A 15,686-nucleotide genomic window follows, 5' to 3' on the forward strand; every position below is an offset into this window, starting at 1 on the left:
CTTATCATGCAGAGGAAATTTGGCTCGAACAAGACAAAACAGGTGCTCTTATGTGTCTAAATAAGTAAGCTGATATCCTCTAGTTTTTTGTAAGATAGTTAGATACGCACTAATTGCCAAGCATATCTATAGTTATTGTATAGGGATTATCACCTCTAGATTTTATTAAACAATATTTTCCACATGTACATAATAGTTTACAGTCAAGAGTAAAACATTTAACAAGAAATTGATGAAAAGTGACAAAAACAGTAAAAACCGTAACATTTAATTGAATCTATCAGTGAACTCCTCTCAATGAAACAGTATCAGCCAAAGTGATACTGCTACATAACACTATGATATATTTTTTTAAATCTTCAACCTTCATTTTGGGGTTAGATACATTACAACATCAAAGAACAATAAAACAAATTGCTCATGTAAAGTGAAATGTCATTGTTTTGTTCTCCATTATCAGCCTTTTCTTTCTAATTGGTGTTTAGCTTACTGACCATTGATCTTGCTGCACAATAAAACACATTGAAAATCAACCTTTAAAGAAGATTTTTCGGACGTGGTGGCTCTCTAGGGCTGACATTCTCATTGTGTTTGCACAGTATTTTTTTTAAATCTGACATGTTGCATAACTGGCACCATGCAACATTCTCTGCTCACTGTTTTTTTGTGCTTTGCCACTGTGACGGACTGGCATGTTTTGGGGTTATATGGTGACAGCAAAGTTGACAAGCTTATCCTAGTGTTTACACTAATAGCATAAAATGCCAGTACACAACAGTAACGTAGTAAAATAAAATTAATAAAGCATATGTTACATATAAAGCATATTTAATTTAATTCAGATGTCCTGATAGAAATTAAATGGCTCTAAACTAAAAATATTTTCTGATAAGAGAATGTTATTACTTCTTACCCTTGTTAATGTCTTTCTTTCTAGTCCTACACTTGGCATTTTATTCGCCAGGTTGTCAGCAGGCAGACACGTTCGAGGCCTAGCACATGAAACATTTTTTTATGTGAAAAATCCAAATGTCAGCATGGGCCAAGGAAGCTGTGTATAGTGATGGATAGTGCAGGTGTTCAACAACTTTGTCAGAGGAGGAGTTAACCAATACTACAGAGCATTTGTTGTATTGGCACAAGTAACATGCTTTCTCTTAAAAGTGTGCTCATTAAGGATAAAAAGGTAACACTGTTTTTTTTGGAAAAAAGTTTTTCATCATGGAAAAAAAACCTTGTAACTCTAGTATTAGCAATTTAGATGCATACTCTTCTGTGAGAAGTGAGATTCTACAACCATCAAATCGAGTGACACAAACTCACAAGAGAAATGCGCTTGTGAATAATGTGCGCAGTTTTTAATCTTCAATGTTTCAAATATTAGTGAGAGGCTTACAAATTCAAATTAAATACTGTTAGATAATATAGAAATGTCTACAATCAATGAATAAACATAAAAGAAAGCCACACCAGGCCTAAAACAAAGACCCGCTCCAAGAGATATTACAGGGAGGCTGATGAGTCCTAAAACACTCTTACGTCGATTGTCTCTCACACAAGGTACACAATTGCAATCACACGAAAAACACACGTTTTACATTTACTATTGTGTTCACCTCGAATGTGGAGTCTCTTTGAATTCAGTTCGGTTATGATAAAACAGCCAGGCTTGCTGGAAATTGTCCCCTCCCGCTTTCCATTTTAAATCCGCACGTTTCAAAGTTCTTCATGCCCTCGGGTGAAACTCCACACTGCTGATGTTCTGTTTCTGCCTTGCCAGAAGGCTATGTGCAGAGAGGATCTGCTGGTTTTTATGCCAACTCTGGGCTACCCTCTCCTACGTAAAGGAAGCTATTGGTCTGCGGCTGGTTGGACGTACTCCTCAGTTTTTTCCCAGTCTGAGACCCAGGCACCTCCCTGACCTCCGTTGGGGTCCGCTCCCTGGGTCGTGGCTCCGTAGCCCCCTCCGCCACTCGTGCGATACAGCTCCTCTGTCTCGTTTGCAAGCTCATCCTCGTCCAGGATGCCACATTTCTCATCACTCAGCTGCTCCGGTTCCGCCCAAGCTTGCTTCTCTCCTGATGCAAAGAGGCCTGCAACCACAGAGACAGAATAAATCAGTCCGAATGATACAGAGTAGCAGTGTAGGAGAAAGATTGCATGTAGAACAATGCACACTTGGAACACACTGATGTTTGCGTTAAGGAATAATGAGTGGAAATTGAAATTAAGAGGGGAAAATACACACCATAGAATATAACACCTCCATAATGAACAAGGGAGGCGATAAGAAACACACCCTGCCACTCCTCCCGCGTCTATCAAAGGAGAGGGAGATGTGAAAAAGAAGAAGAAAGGTTATAAGCATACAAAAGTGTGTGTTTAAGCTTACATTAGGGCTTTGTAATCAAGTTTTGAATTATATATGTATTCAAACATCAAATCAAACCAATCAAAGTGAGGCATGCACGTATTGTGTTCTATAAATGTGGTGTGTGGTCAATAAAGCATGCCACTTAAGATTCACCATTTCTTGTGGCTACGTGCGCTAACTTCTGGTCTACTGAGCTACCCTCAGTTCAAAATTAGATGGATGTCTTTACTCCTAGTCAGCGTTTCTGGAGAACGCTTGTTGTCTAAATCACTTTTTCTCACAATCTGTGAACATCTCCTCACGATCCGCTTCCTGTCCGTACTGTGTGTGTGTTTTGGAAACAAATACAGTGTTAATACACATCCTAGGCTCTGTAAATGGGCATGTTGTTAGCTATGGTGGGCCCCCTTTGTTTACATCCCCTTTGTTTACATATCAGTTTACAGAGCCTGGGCTGTGTCTGTGTATTAAGACCAGATTTATTTCCAGTGCACACACAAAACCAAACATGTAGCAGAATTTGAGGGGATATTCACTGATTTTGAAAAAAAGTGGTTTTGACATCAACCGCTCTGATAAATTGCTGACTGCACACACCTATAAATGGTAAATGTCTCCCTGTATGACATGTCCAACATTCACATGTTCTATAATCAAACTCAACTGGAAGTGTAGTGTTTATATTCACAACGAGAACCTGCGACTTGCGCAATAATCCATGGATTAGGGTGTTTTGTACAACATAACAGTTTCTCACCTTATGCTTTGTCATGGCGCCAACTATAAGTGGGCAAACCATGCCTGACAAAGTGCCCACACCGTTGGAGATACCCATTAGGATACTAGCATATCGTGGTGCTATGTCCAGGTGGTTGACATTGAAACCTTATGAGAAAAGACAAAAATACAATATTACCACACACAGGAAATATATTCACAATCCTTTAAGTTTACTTTTATAAGGGGATTGTTGATGTCTGCTGAATTGTTATTGTTTTAAGAAACGATTAGGGTTTCACCTGAAATTGCGAAGCCAGAGAAACCCACAGCCATGACCAGAAATGAAATGGCAACAACTTTTGTATGTGAGAAGCCCACCACCAGCAGTAGAGTCGCCTCCATCCCAAACCCTGATAAAGGAAATGACACAGAAACAAACAAAGAATGACTTTGATGTTTTCATCGACTACAACTTTCAATGCAGTTTTCTTATTTAGGTCAACCGAAGGCCATTTATTCTTTACGTCTTTCTCTGCGCCCTTTTCATAAAAGTGTATTGACTGAGCGATTGTTGCCTTAGTACTGACATCTTTCCTCAAAGTGATGTACACGGTATGCTTCTCCATTTCACTTCGCTATTGATTTTTCTATGTAGTTCAAAAATAGCCTACAGGGCGAGAGCTACTGCTTTATAGTGACTCATCAGTTCCCTTATGCAGCAAAATATATCACCTCTGCTAAGCAAATACAGCATTTAACCATATAATTAACCAGCGAGCTTCAAATAAGTGAAATGGCTGTCTGACTAAAAATAGAGTGCTTAGAAACACTTCTTTTAGTATCCAAAAAAAGGCTGTAAAATGTTACTTAGATATCAGATTTTGAGTGCATACTATGACGACAGACCTGCTATTATGCAGACAAAGCAAGTCATCTTCTTCTTGTATACTACATCTATGCGTTCCTCTTTATGCAATTCATACTTTGCCTTTCCTTCATTTTGGCCACTTCTTACCTCCACAGTTCATAAGTTTCCTGACGTTAGTTGTGGTCATGATATGGTTGGTGCGCAAATAGTCAGCGAGCTGGCCACCTATGGGTACGATAATGGTCATGACCAGGTGGGGAAGTGCGGAAACCATGCCCACCTAGATGAGAGGGAGAAAAAGAGTGTTATGAAATAGATTTGAGACCTCTGGGGATATCCTACAATCACAAGAATAAACTTTAAAAGCATACATTCTGTAGCTTTGACTTTCCTCAGCACACCACACACAACCCACTGCCCACACCAGGTTTCTGTTACCTTGCTAATCTCAAACCCAAACACCTCCTCGAAGTATGCAGGCTGGCTGATGAGAAGCAAGTAGAAGGTCCAGCTTCTGCAGAAATTAGCCACGATGATGGCGTATACCGGCATGGAGGTAAAGAAGGCCCTCCACGGTGTGTTGAATTTCTGTTTCATAGGAAAAAGCGTTGCTTATTTCGTTGATTTAGTGATGAAATACTGAAGCCTCTGTCTTCTTTCACATACTTAAATGTTGCTTGAGATTTGTCTTTTTGAAACAATTAAGCATCAGAAACTAGGGCATTGTGATCAATAAGGGGATGAGAAAACTGATAATGAATGCAGTCTAAAAAGAAGCATAAGATACCACCCATATGGAGTATCTGTGTTGCTTTCATCTTGACTATTAGTTTGAAATCCTTCTTAATCTTACTTTGCTTCGCTTCTTTGCCATCTTCAAAAAAAAAATACCAGCATAGTGATATTGCAACTTCTTAACATTTACTTAAAGGTGGAGTCAGTGATTCTTGAGAATGCCCTGTCAAGATCTTGTCAACATCAGTGAATATCTCCTCACAATAAGTTACCTGTCCATACGTGTGAAAAAAACATTGGTTCTGTAAAAACCAAGGGTATGTAAGCAAAAGGGGCTCCGCGTAGCTAGCAACATGCCTATTTACAGAGCCTAGGCGGTGTATTAACACATGATTTTTTTTTTCAGCGCACATACAATACAAAAACGATAGTGGATTGTGAGGAGATATTCACTGATTATGACAAAAACTGATTTGACTCCAGCATTCTCCAGAATCGCTGACTCATCCTTTAAAGGTAATGAACATGAAAGGACAGGCAAGTACTGTTAATGTCAGCCTATATAATGTGCCAGTGTTTGACTCATGTTAAACACTGAGAAATCTACTCCTTGTACTAACCGTTATGGCTTGTTGGGACGACTGGCCAATGCTTTCCTCTATGTATGTTCTCTCCTCCTCAGTGATGGTGGGATGGGCTGCTGGACTTTCATAAGACACCAGGAACCAGAAGCAATACCACATGATCCCAAAAGTCCCTGGGAGGAAGAAAAAAGACAGGAATGCCAGGCAAGCAGGGAGGGAGAAAAGAGAATGAGTAATGTCAGTGTTGAAACTGGAAAGTAAGGTAAAATAGAACAAGCTGCAATTGACGCACCTTGACTGTAGCTGCTACATCGGTACACTGGGGTTAAATGTTGAATTCATACATAATGGGGGATGTTTTTTTGTTTTTTTCACAAATCTATGTTACTGTACTTTCAGTTTCAGTATGTGTTTAGTACTATCTTGTCCAACATAACGAGTGTGCAGACACTACAGCCATTGAAATCTGCAGTTTATGATGTATTTAATGTCACAAACCAACTCATTACTCAAGGACTCTGTCGTCATGTGAGTTATGGCAACAATCACATTATATCGTATTTCGATTGATGTGTAATCGAGTTTCCAAAGTTCAAGTTCGGTTTGGATTTTATTTAGCAAAGTAGCAGTAGTAAGTATGTAAGTAGTAAGTATGGTAGGAATGTCTTTATTTTCTTTTTTCTTTGAACTCCAACCTAAAGGTCAAGTTTCTCTTACCGTAGACGTAGAAGACCGATGACCATCCTGTGTACTGGACTAGGATTCCAGCTAATGGCATGGCAATCACAGCACCAGCGTAAGAACCTAGCAAAAGACATTCATATTCAGACAACTTTATTTATCCTCAAAGGGGCGATTCATTTGTAGCGTTTCCAGCCATACATTCTTCATAAAACAACAAACCAATAATTACATCAAAGGAAACATATTAAGGACTTGGGACAGAAGGAAGTATAAGTCATGATAAAAATCAGTAAATTAGAATAAATAATTACCAGTCATTTAAAATTAGTCAAATGTACTGTGCTAACCTTAAGTTAGCAATAATAGTTTAGCATGTAAGCATGCGATATAAGCATTGGTCTCAAGCAAGAGTAGATGATGTGTGATCCTTTGTGAGCCACAATTAGCTAACAATCCTCAGTAGTGAACAATTATTCTCATAAGTTGACATCTAAACTGTAAAGGCATTAATAGTTTGTGTCTTCAGATTGCTTTGGTTGTTTGCATTTTTGTAATTTTTGCATTGAAAAATAACTGAAGAGTTTAATGTGTCATCAAAATAGTTGCAGATTGATTTTCTTCAAAAAAGGTAATTGATTCAGCTCTGGCTATATATAACATCAAACAAACAGCACAGAGAGAAACATGCACAGTGATGATGTGGACTCACCACAAAAGGCTGTTGTGGCTAGGCGACTTCTCTCAAGAGGTGGTGCCCATTTTGCCCAAATACCATGACAGGCTGGATATGAAACCCCCTGTGGGACAAAGTGAGGAAATTACACAATGATTCACTTTCTCACTAAGATTTTAATAGAAATGTTTTTGTTTTCCTTTGTTTTGTTTAAGAGAAAGCTACAGACAAAAGTAAAGCACCTCCACAAGTCCTTGACAAATCCTGACAAGTATAACACAACCGAAATGCCACCGCGCTGCTGTAGGTATGAGCATATTCAGGCAAGATGTGGCCACTATAGCAAAGCCAAACACTCTGGAAGGGGAGAGAAAAGAGAGCATAAAATACATTCAATATGTGTAAAAGAACCTGCAATGTTTCTCATAGCGTAATGTTAATTGTGGATTAACAGACCTGTTTGCTGCAAACTTTTGACATATGAACCCTCCCGGGATTTGGGTTACAATGTATCCCCAGAAGAAGGACCCGTGGATCATTCCCACCGTTTCTGGATCCCAGTCAAACTGAGCATTCTGTTGGGTCACACGGGAAGACAATAAATGAGAAAACATTTGCAATCTGCACACGTTCATGAAATACAGTTTGATCCCTACATTGCACCGAGGCGATTAACTTCAGATCAAGTGAGATAACAAGCTACTGGAACTGAAGGATGAACTATACAAGAGTACTGATGTCATTGATTTCCTGTCCAGCAATACTTCACATCCTTCACATCACTTCCCTGGGTCAGACCTCAAACTATAATGACCCTACTGATTGTAACATACTTTAAGAGCGGGCCCTTTCTTTTTTTCACCATTAAAAAAGTTTTGGCGCTTGGAAAACCCTTTCTTCATGGATCTGGCTTCAAACAGATAAGAGCCCTTCCCAAACTCATGTAAAGTTTGAAGCACACTGTTTTCTAAATTGTATTTAATTGGAAACGAGGGGCATAGCTCAAACAATACAACAGCAGCCAACACAAAGTTTGTGGCCCTAGGGGTCCACATACTTTTGGCCATACCTTATCTTGTGTGTTCACCCAACACTCATATGGTGCTTTTCCACCGCACATTTAGCTCTACTCGACTCAACTCGACTTAACTCAACTTGGTTTGGTAGCAGCACGGGTCGTTTTCCACGGCAAATTGTGGGCTACCTCCTGGAAGTGGGCGGAGTTCTCATACAAAGGGGCAGAAAGCCGACTCTGGAGCCAAGTAGAAAAGCAGAAATTACGAGCGTTGTTGTAGACTATTAACTGAACCAAACGCCAAAAGTACGGATGGAAAATGTTTAATACACTCGAAAAGTCCAGCAGAGTTTGGGAGTAAATACAACAGAATGAAGCCGGTAGCGTCTGGCCAATCAGTTGCCGGCAGTCTGTCGACATCACCTTTTAGCATGGGCTCAGCTCGCTTGGAACCTAGAGCGAGGCGATACCAAAAAAAGGTAGCTACCATTTTTTTGCAGTGGAAACGCCAAAAATGGGAGTTGAGTCGAGTTGAGCTGATACCACGCAGTGGAAAAGCGCCAATAGATACATACATTTTGGTACATAATTACAAACAGAAACAATCTACAGATACAATGACATTTATTTTGCTTTTACTTTTCATATACCCCCAAGCTAAGACCACGGCCCCCACCTCATCCACCCCCACTCACCACTATAATCTCCTTGTTGTCCCTGTAGACGGTGTGGCTGTTGACCATGCTGACGATGGCCACGCCCAAGTTACATCGGATACCAAAGGAGATGCAGAAACCAATGCCGGAAAGGATGGCGATTATGTAGCGCCTGGGCAAGCCGAAGCATGTGCAGTCCACCACGGGCAACTCCTTCTCCTCCACCATCTCTGGCCGGCCCTCCGCCGACAGCTCAATGGTCTCGCCATTTTCCTGTTTCTTCTCAAGAGCTCTGTGAAGAAGGGAGTGAATGAGAAATGTATACAATGTAAGTTATTGTGGTTTGGACTAGTCGCTTGGTTGGTCCTGCATCAGGAATATACAAACACTAAACTGTCTTTAAAGGAAGACCTAGTGTTTTCTTAGGAAGTGCAATGGTTTGACAGGATGTTCTGAGCTACGAATCAGTTGAAGCATCTCTTTGCGATGTTGTATAGCAACCACTGTCCTATCAAGACAGCTTGCCACAAAAACAACCTTGGCCACACACAAAAAAAACATCTAAAATAGAAACAGTTCGGAAAACATTATAATAATTAGTTTAGTGTTTGCCAATTCATTCTAACTTAAAGCTGGGGTGGAGGATTTGGGGAGAAAATGGCAGGTGGGATAGAGATTCGAATCCAAATACCTCAACCGCTCCACTTGTTCTCTTTGGTCCCTCCCCTATGGTCCCTCCCTGACACACTCTACACCAACAAAGTCGTGCCAAAGTGAATGGACAGTCCCAACAGCCAATAAGAACAGAGAATCGGAGCCTCGCTCTGATCGGTCAAAGTGCCAGCTCATGTTAACTTTGACCAATCAGAAATCATGGTAACACTTTATAATAACTATCCGTTGTAACTCGTTAATAGATCATTAGTAAACTCTTAATTAATGATTATTAATGATTTGTTAAGTGTTTGTTAGCAGTTTGTTAAGGATTTATAACAATAGTAGATAGTTAATAGCTTAATAATTGAATCAGTTCATCTGGGACGAGGCTGAAATAGGCTATAGACTATACACAGTGCATGGGCAATTGAGGGCAGCCCCATTTTCAAATATTTTTAAATAAACTAAACTAAAACTAAACACAATACACACTGTGCATGCCATGGACTTGAACGTGACGTGATCAGTTAATCTCGGATTACCTCCCAGATGAACTGATTCAATTATTACGCTATTAACTATCTACCATTGTTATAAATCCTTAACAAACTGCTAACAAACACTTAACAAATCATTAATAATCATTAATTAAGAGTTTACTAATGATCTATTAACGAGTTACAACGGATAGTTATTATAAAGTGTTACCGAAATCATATACCCCAGCTTTAACAGCTATTCAAATGAATGGAAATAGCTCATCACCTCTGGCAGTGACTGAGCCTTTAGAAATTACTCTAGTTTTAGTTTACAGTTTAATATTCTTGGTGTTATTCAAGAGCAATCAGCCAGGTTTTCCAACCTCTGGTTGCTACAGTGAAGACAGATTCTGCATGTATGTAGATGTTCAGACAGTCTTTCTCGCTGTCAATTTGACTGGGAACTCCAGCATCTTAGCAAGAAACCGTCAGCACAGTTGTCTGTCACCCTAGCAGCGCTGGAGCTTGCTGACATACCTTTGACTTATCCTGTCTTCTCAAGGTGTTAATACAGTATATTGGGTATTGTATGTCTTGCAGATGTTCACCCCCTGACAGAACTGGCTCACAGGCAAGAATACAGTGAAGCGAAACTGAAACTCCCTCCTCCATCGACGCTCGTCTTCTCCTTCCAAACAAGGTTACCAACTGTTTTTCTGATTCTCCAGTCTTGCAAAGAAACCCTGAGAAACCGTGACCTCTACCAGCCAGCCTCCATTCTTACAGGCATCAAATATGTATCTAAAGGCAGCATATCATCTATTAAACATGGCATGTGCAATGCTGAGTTCTCAGATCTGACTCAACCACTGCAGAGGTCTAGAAGATGGAGCACAGAGGTCCTTTTTTAATATTACAGCTTAATTTATTATACATGCTTAGCTTTTCATATGGTCAAAGTTTAAAGCAAATACCCAACTGGCCTTTGGCAAATGTAATTTACAACCACTGTCTAGTGATACGTACAGAACACAAGAGTCGGTCGTGTTTATAGCAAAACACATCAGTCGACTCAGACAGAGCCAAACACAACAACCAACAGTGCAGAGCATGAATAAAGCTAAGGGAAATGGGGGATGGGGATACACTGATTTATTTAACAGCTGGTTTTACAGGACAGAAGTAGAGAATCCAGGGATCCTGGGCTAGAAATAAACCACATTTAAGTGTGTATGATTCTTTGCCGACTGTCGCCCCATTATTAAGTGTACAGTGCAAAAATAGACAACAACAACAAAATAGCTGTAAAATTAAAGTGAAAACAGCAAAAACACAACTAACCACAGTTTTAACGCTGATGGCCAATATATGTATAAGACATTTCTAGATTTTGTTTCCTTGTGTATAATGTGTGTCTACCAGTCAGAGACAACTTGTCAAAGGCATAAAAGTAGGAAGTGAAAGATAAGTTCTTTGAGAGACGTTATGGGTGAGCAGTTTCTATTGGATTATTTTGCCACCATGTTTGAATAGATGATATTTGCGGTAAAAGTGGTCGCTGTGAACACAGTGAATCTCATGCTTCACAACACTACTTCTTAACAACACTGTAACCAGATCATTGTATTGATAGGAGACGGGAGCCGTGGGTCAGCCCCTCCCACAGACCTGTTGAAACTTTACATTAACTAAACAGAAAATGCAGAAAAGTCGTTAATTAATCTTGAGAGTTATCAGATGATAATTTGAAAAGTACTCACCTCAAGATCTTTGTCAAACTGATTTAAAGCATTTATTTTATTTTTATTTATTTTATTTTTAAAGGAATAGCGCACCATTTAAAAGCAATGGCACCATAGTTAGCAAGTAGCTAATTGGAATCTGTAATCTCTGGGTAGGCAGATATAACAATACAGAAAAATGCATTTCACCATAAAATAATATGAATCAATGCATATGCCAATAAAAACATGTCTAGTATAAATAGTATACTGCACTGCAAATAATCCTACAACACACTATACTCCCCTTTAATCTACATCTGATCTACTTTTTCCAACATCAGCTCCATTAATCATTGGTGTTGGCACGTTTGTGTTGACTTCAGCCAAGATTTGAGGCTGATATTAGATATTGTAAAACTTAATTAGATTCGCATACCTTTAGGGATTGATTTCCACTTTCTAACTACTGCAATAGATAAAGCTGATTGACCAAAAGAATGCTGAATTTCTGAACTGCGGTTTCCAGTTCCCCCTAGAAGATGCTCTAGTCTAACCAAGGACATAGGTCAAATCTGCAGTGTAGCTTAAAGTTCACTAGCAAACTCTGCCACCTTTAAACATTTTGTAACACATCAGAACTGGAATATCATATATTCCTTATTAGTGAAACATCATATATATTGGTTTGTTTATTACCCTCAGTAGATAGTGCGGATAGAGTGCAGAGTGGACCAATGGGTCAACATACTGTACCCACGAAATCCCTTGTTTGTACATAAAACTTGGTGTCATCCTTCAACCTTGGCATGAGCCAGAATGTTACTGCTCTAGAAAGTCTCCCGGGAGGAAGACAATGACATTTCTGAAATACCAGGGAAAGAAAAGCAGCAGATCATCACTTCATATCTCTATACACGACCAGTGCTGCAGCTTCATAAGATATACTTCCTGTGGGGTTTTCAAAAAAAGAGAGATAACACTGACACTGACATATCGGGTGTCAAAAGGACTGGACTGGGTGTTCCTGCCAACAAACCTTTGTCAAAGCAGAATCAGCTAAAAACTCCAACAGTAAGAAAACTGTGAAATAACAGTGATACAATTTCTAAACATAAATGCTCTATTAGTTACTGTAAGCAGGGGGCTCTAACAGTCTCTGACACTGATCAAGTATTAATGATTTTCTCTTTTGAATTATTAATATCTCTGGCTCTCTTGGACTATTTTTGTCTGCGCGAGTCTCTCTCTCTCCTCATTCCTCCTGTCTCCTCTTCATCCTTCATCTTTAAACCCTGCCTTTTTTAACCGTCAACTCCCCCGACTCGGGCACAGTCTGGCACACCATTTGCAACCTTTCAAACATCAATTTATTTTCAAAGTGTCAAGAGGATGTCCGCACAGGGTTTTTACCCCGTGCAACGCAAAGCATAACATTTAAATGCCTGCTTTTCCATATTCTTCACTCACATATACCTATAGCTGCAATGACTTTTCATGACTGAACCCAGGGTCAATTGAAACCCTTATAATCCTTACAAGCTACCTGACCTTGTCTCTGTCGCGCTTGTCCCACAATGAGGAAAGGTCTGATCGCTTCTGTGAACCAATTTAACCCAAAGTGGGTTTTGATTCTTGAACACGCGTACAAACGTTGAATTCACGCGACCTGTTCTGCTAAAGAGAGAGTGTTGCCAGTTCTCTCTCTCTCCCGAGTTAATCTCTTAATTCATACTTCAAGGACAAAGGTCAGCCACTTGGTTCACACTTCACTCAACAGCTTGGAATCACTGATCGGATAATCAAGAGCCAAATAACTGGTGCAGATTGTTTGTGAGATTTAAAAGCTACTCAAGATACTACTACGGGGGACCTACTGAACTTTCTCTTGTAACACAACATATTGGAATATCAACTGTAAGAAAGTTTCAAGCACTGCAGTCACACAAATGAACTATATTTGGGAGATTGTTTGCATTAGTTTAATATGTTGAATTGAACGGACACTGTTCTGTGACAAATTAAACTGTGCATCAAAAGTATTTTAATGTGTTTACATATTTTAGTCAATCGATTAATATTTTAAGTGATCTTTTAAGTAAAAAATAACACAAATTGTGTCAATATTAAAGCTTATTGAATATTTTGAGGTCTTGGACAAAACAAGACATTTTGTCACCTCATTTTGGGATTCAGGCCATTTCGAGGACTGTGATTGGGCTTTTAATGAAATCATGTTTGTTTTAGCACGATTATCTTGAGGCATAACTTCAGGTGAAATAAAATACATTTTGTCCATAGAGCGTTATGGGCTAGAATAGACCAAAGTCAAGAATAGGGAACCATTGAATAAACAGAACGAAAAAAAAAGAGATGAAATGAACTATAACGAATACAGTTGATGAATGGATACAGGTCTATACCTCAAAAACAAATAGCCAACCATAAAATTATGTTTATATGTCTGCGTTTTCTCTCTCATCTCTGCACATGTTGCGTGCAGATTACAGGAGCCAGGGACCGGGGCGGTGCTCCCATACTCACGACAGCAAGGTGTACTCAATGAAGCACCAGGAACACGTGGCTTCACGGAAATGAAAGCTTATAGGCTGCTATGGTCCGTATAGGTCGAATAGCCTAATCCTGGCTGTGAGATGCCCTGAGGAGGGAGGGGGGGGGAGGGGGGTGGGGGGGGGCGGCACGATGATGAGCTACTGGGCTACTTAGGGTTAGGGAAAGAGACAAGTGGCCAAGGTGTATGGCCAGCAGGGATTTACGTGGGCCGACAGCTTGGACAGGGAGAGGCTATTTGTGGAGAGGATTTAAGTGTTTAGACACTGCATGAAATCCCAAGAGAAAGAAAGAGGAGACCATCAATACCTTCTTCTTACGTTCAGATATCAATCAATGGCCAGATACCTGACCACCTCACACAATTTTTATCCAGTGAGGGAAGTGTGTCAAGCATTTTTTTTTTTTTGTATTGCCAATAAGAATGAATGTAGATCTATGGAAGTTCAATTCCTTCTGCATGTGTCTTGTGGGTCTTAAACACCTCATGTCAAACAAAACAAGATTTCCGTCCGGTCCATCATCATATGTTTTGCGGATCCCCTAATATGTAACCCTTGTTCCAACAGACATTTCCCATTTTGGATAAAAGTTGTTGAAGCCTTTTTATTTCCACAGCAATGTCTTTCGGAGCTTACTGTCCCACAATGACAAGGTGTGACATAATAACAGGCCGCAGGGTGCGTCCTCAGAAGCCTGATTTTACATTCAACTCACAGAGACCCCCAGTTAGTTTGGAAGATTAAACTTATCAAAACCCACTTTGTGTATGGTTGAAACTGAAACACATTGCTCACAAATCCTCTTTTAAACCTCCACATGAAAGTGTGACAAAGGCTTCTGTACTTTGACCATGTGACAGCAGAAAAAAAGCCTCTACAAGCATGAATCCAGCTATTGATTCAGCGCTTCATCTTACAGTTCTAGCTTACAATGTAACCTTAATCGGTTTATTTGTTCCTCGGATGCAAAGGAAGACATTCACATATCAGTGAAACTGACTCATTGTAGGTTTCAGAGCTGTTTTTTTGTGCTCAGTAAAAATCTATATTTGGAAATCCAAATCTATATTTGGATATTTGTTTCTTATCAGCCATTTCACGGTTTTAGTTTTGTAATAAGTGATCAATTAAGTAAGCCAATTTCTTATGTGACAAGTTCAGTAGCCTATAGAGGGACAGATGTTGTGCCAGGTCATCCACCCCACACTATCCCAGGCCTCTGGAGGGATTGAACTTCAAAGGAGCAATTAGTTGCTCTTTTAACACGAATACTCATATCAGAATGATGTTTCACCAACGATATATAGCCTAAACAGCCCTTCAGTCTCTTAGTTTAATTGAAGAAGATTTACTTTTTTTAACAGGCAATTACACCTGATACGTTTTAACATTTGCTGGTATTAACGTATCCCAGATAGATTTTACATACCCGTATATTTTCCCGAGAGTCTTGGCTGCCACGACCTTAAACCTGTCCGGCCGGATATCCATCTTCACGACTCCAGGATCCGACCAATGTGCAGTCCTTGCGCGCTCCCGATAGCGCGCACAGCCTTCTCCTCTTCTCCCTCCGCCCCGTGTTTCTCACTCAAACATGAAATTAATAAAAAAGTTAAATAAAAAGATTTTACTTTATCTCCAGACTCCCGCTGTTTCCTGTGCGGTGGAATCTGTAGTCTGCGTCACTAATTGTCCAGAGACTTAATTTGCGTCAACTGCCTGCAATTAAAACCAACCGAGCAAACATTGTCAGTCACACTTTCCTCAACGTCCAAACGAACTTCTTGACACTCTTTGGTCCGTAAAGGTTCCCAGCGGGCCGGGGGCAACTTTCGCACACGATTCGAGGCTAAATAAATGGTGTCTCTGGCCGTGGTCCTGAAACCAGATTACCGCTGGCTGCGCGCTAATCTCCCAAAGTGTGTAGTGAGTGGAAGGTGGCGTGTC

The 15,686-nt window shown here is 40.0% G+C and overlaps 1 protein-coding gene across 1 annotated transcript; it reads right to left on the minus strand.

Annotated features, from left to right (window-relative positions):
• Nucleotides 1-1,851: 1,851 nt before the first annotated feature.
• LOC307267037 (vesicular glutamate transporter 1-like) lies at nt 1,852-15,230 on the minus strand (the record flags this gene model as incomplete). The annotated part of the gene is made up of 13 exons (XM_080049221.1): nt 1,852-2,093; nt 2,249-2,318; nt 3,132-3,259; nt 3,394-3,504; nt 4,110-4,242; nt 4,401-4,550; nt 5,318-5,454; nt 5,999-6,085; nt 6,675-6,762; nt 6,881-6,995; nt 7,095-7,213; nt 8,349-8,601; nt 15,169-15,230. 13 exons carry the CDS (start codon nt 15,228-15,230, stop codon nt 1,852-1,854), a joined length of 1,695 nt encoding a protein of 564 aa, XP_079905347.1.
• Nucleotides 15,231-15,686: the final 456 nt, after the last annotated feature.

The sequence above is a fragment of the Ammodytes marinus genome (genome assembly GCF_949987685.1).
Source record: "Ammodytes marinus genome assembly, chromosome: 20".
Lineage (NCBI taxonomy): Eukaryota > Metazoa > Chordata > Actinopteri > Uranoscopiformes > Ammodytidae > Ammodytes > Ammodytes marinus.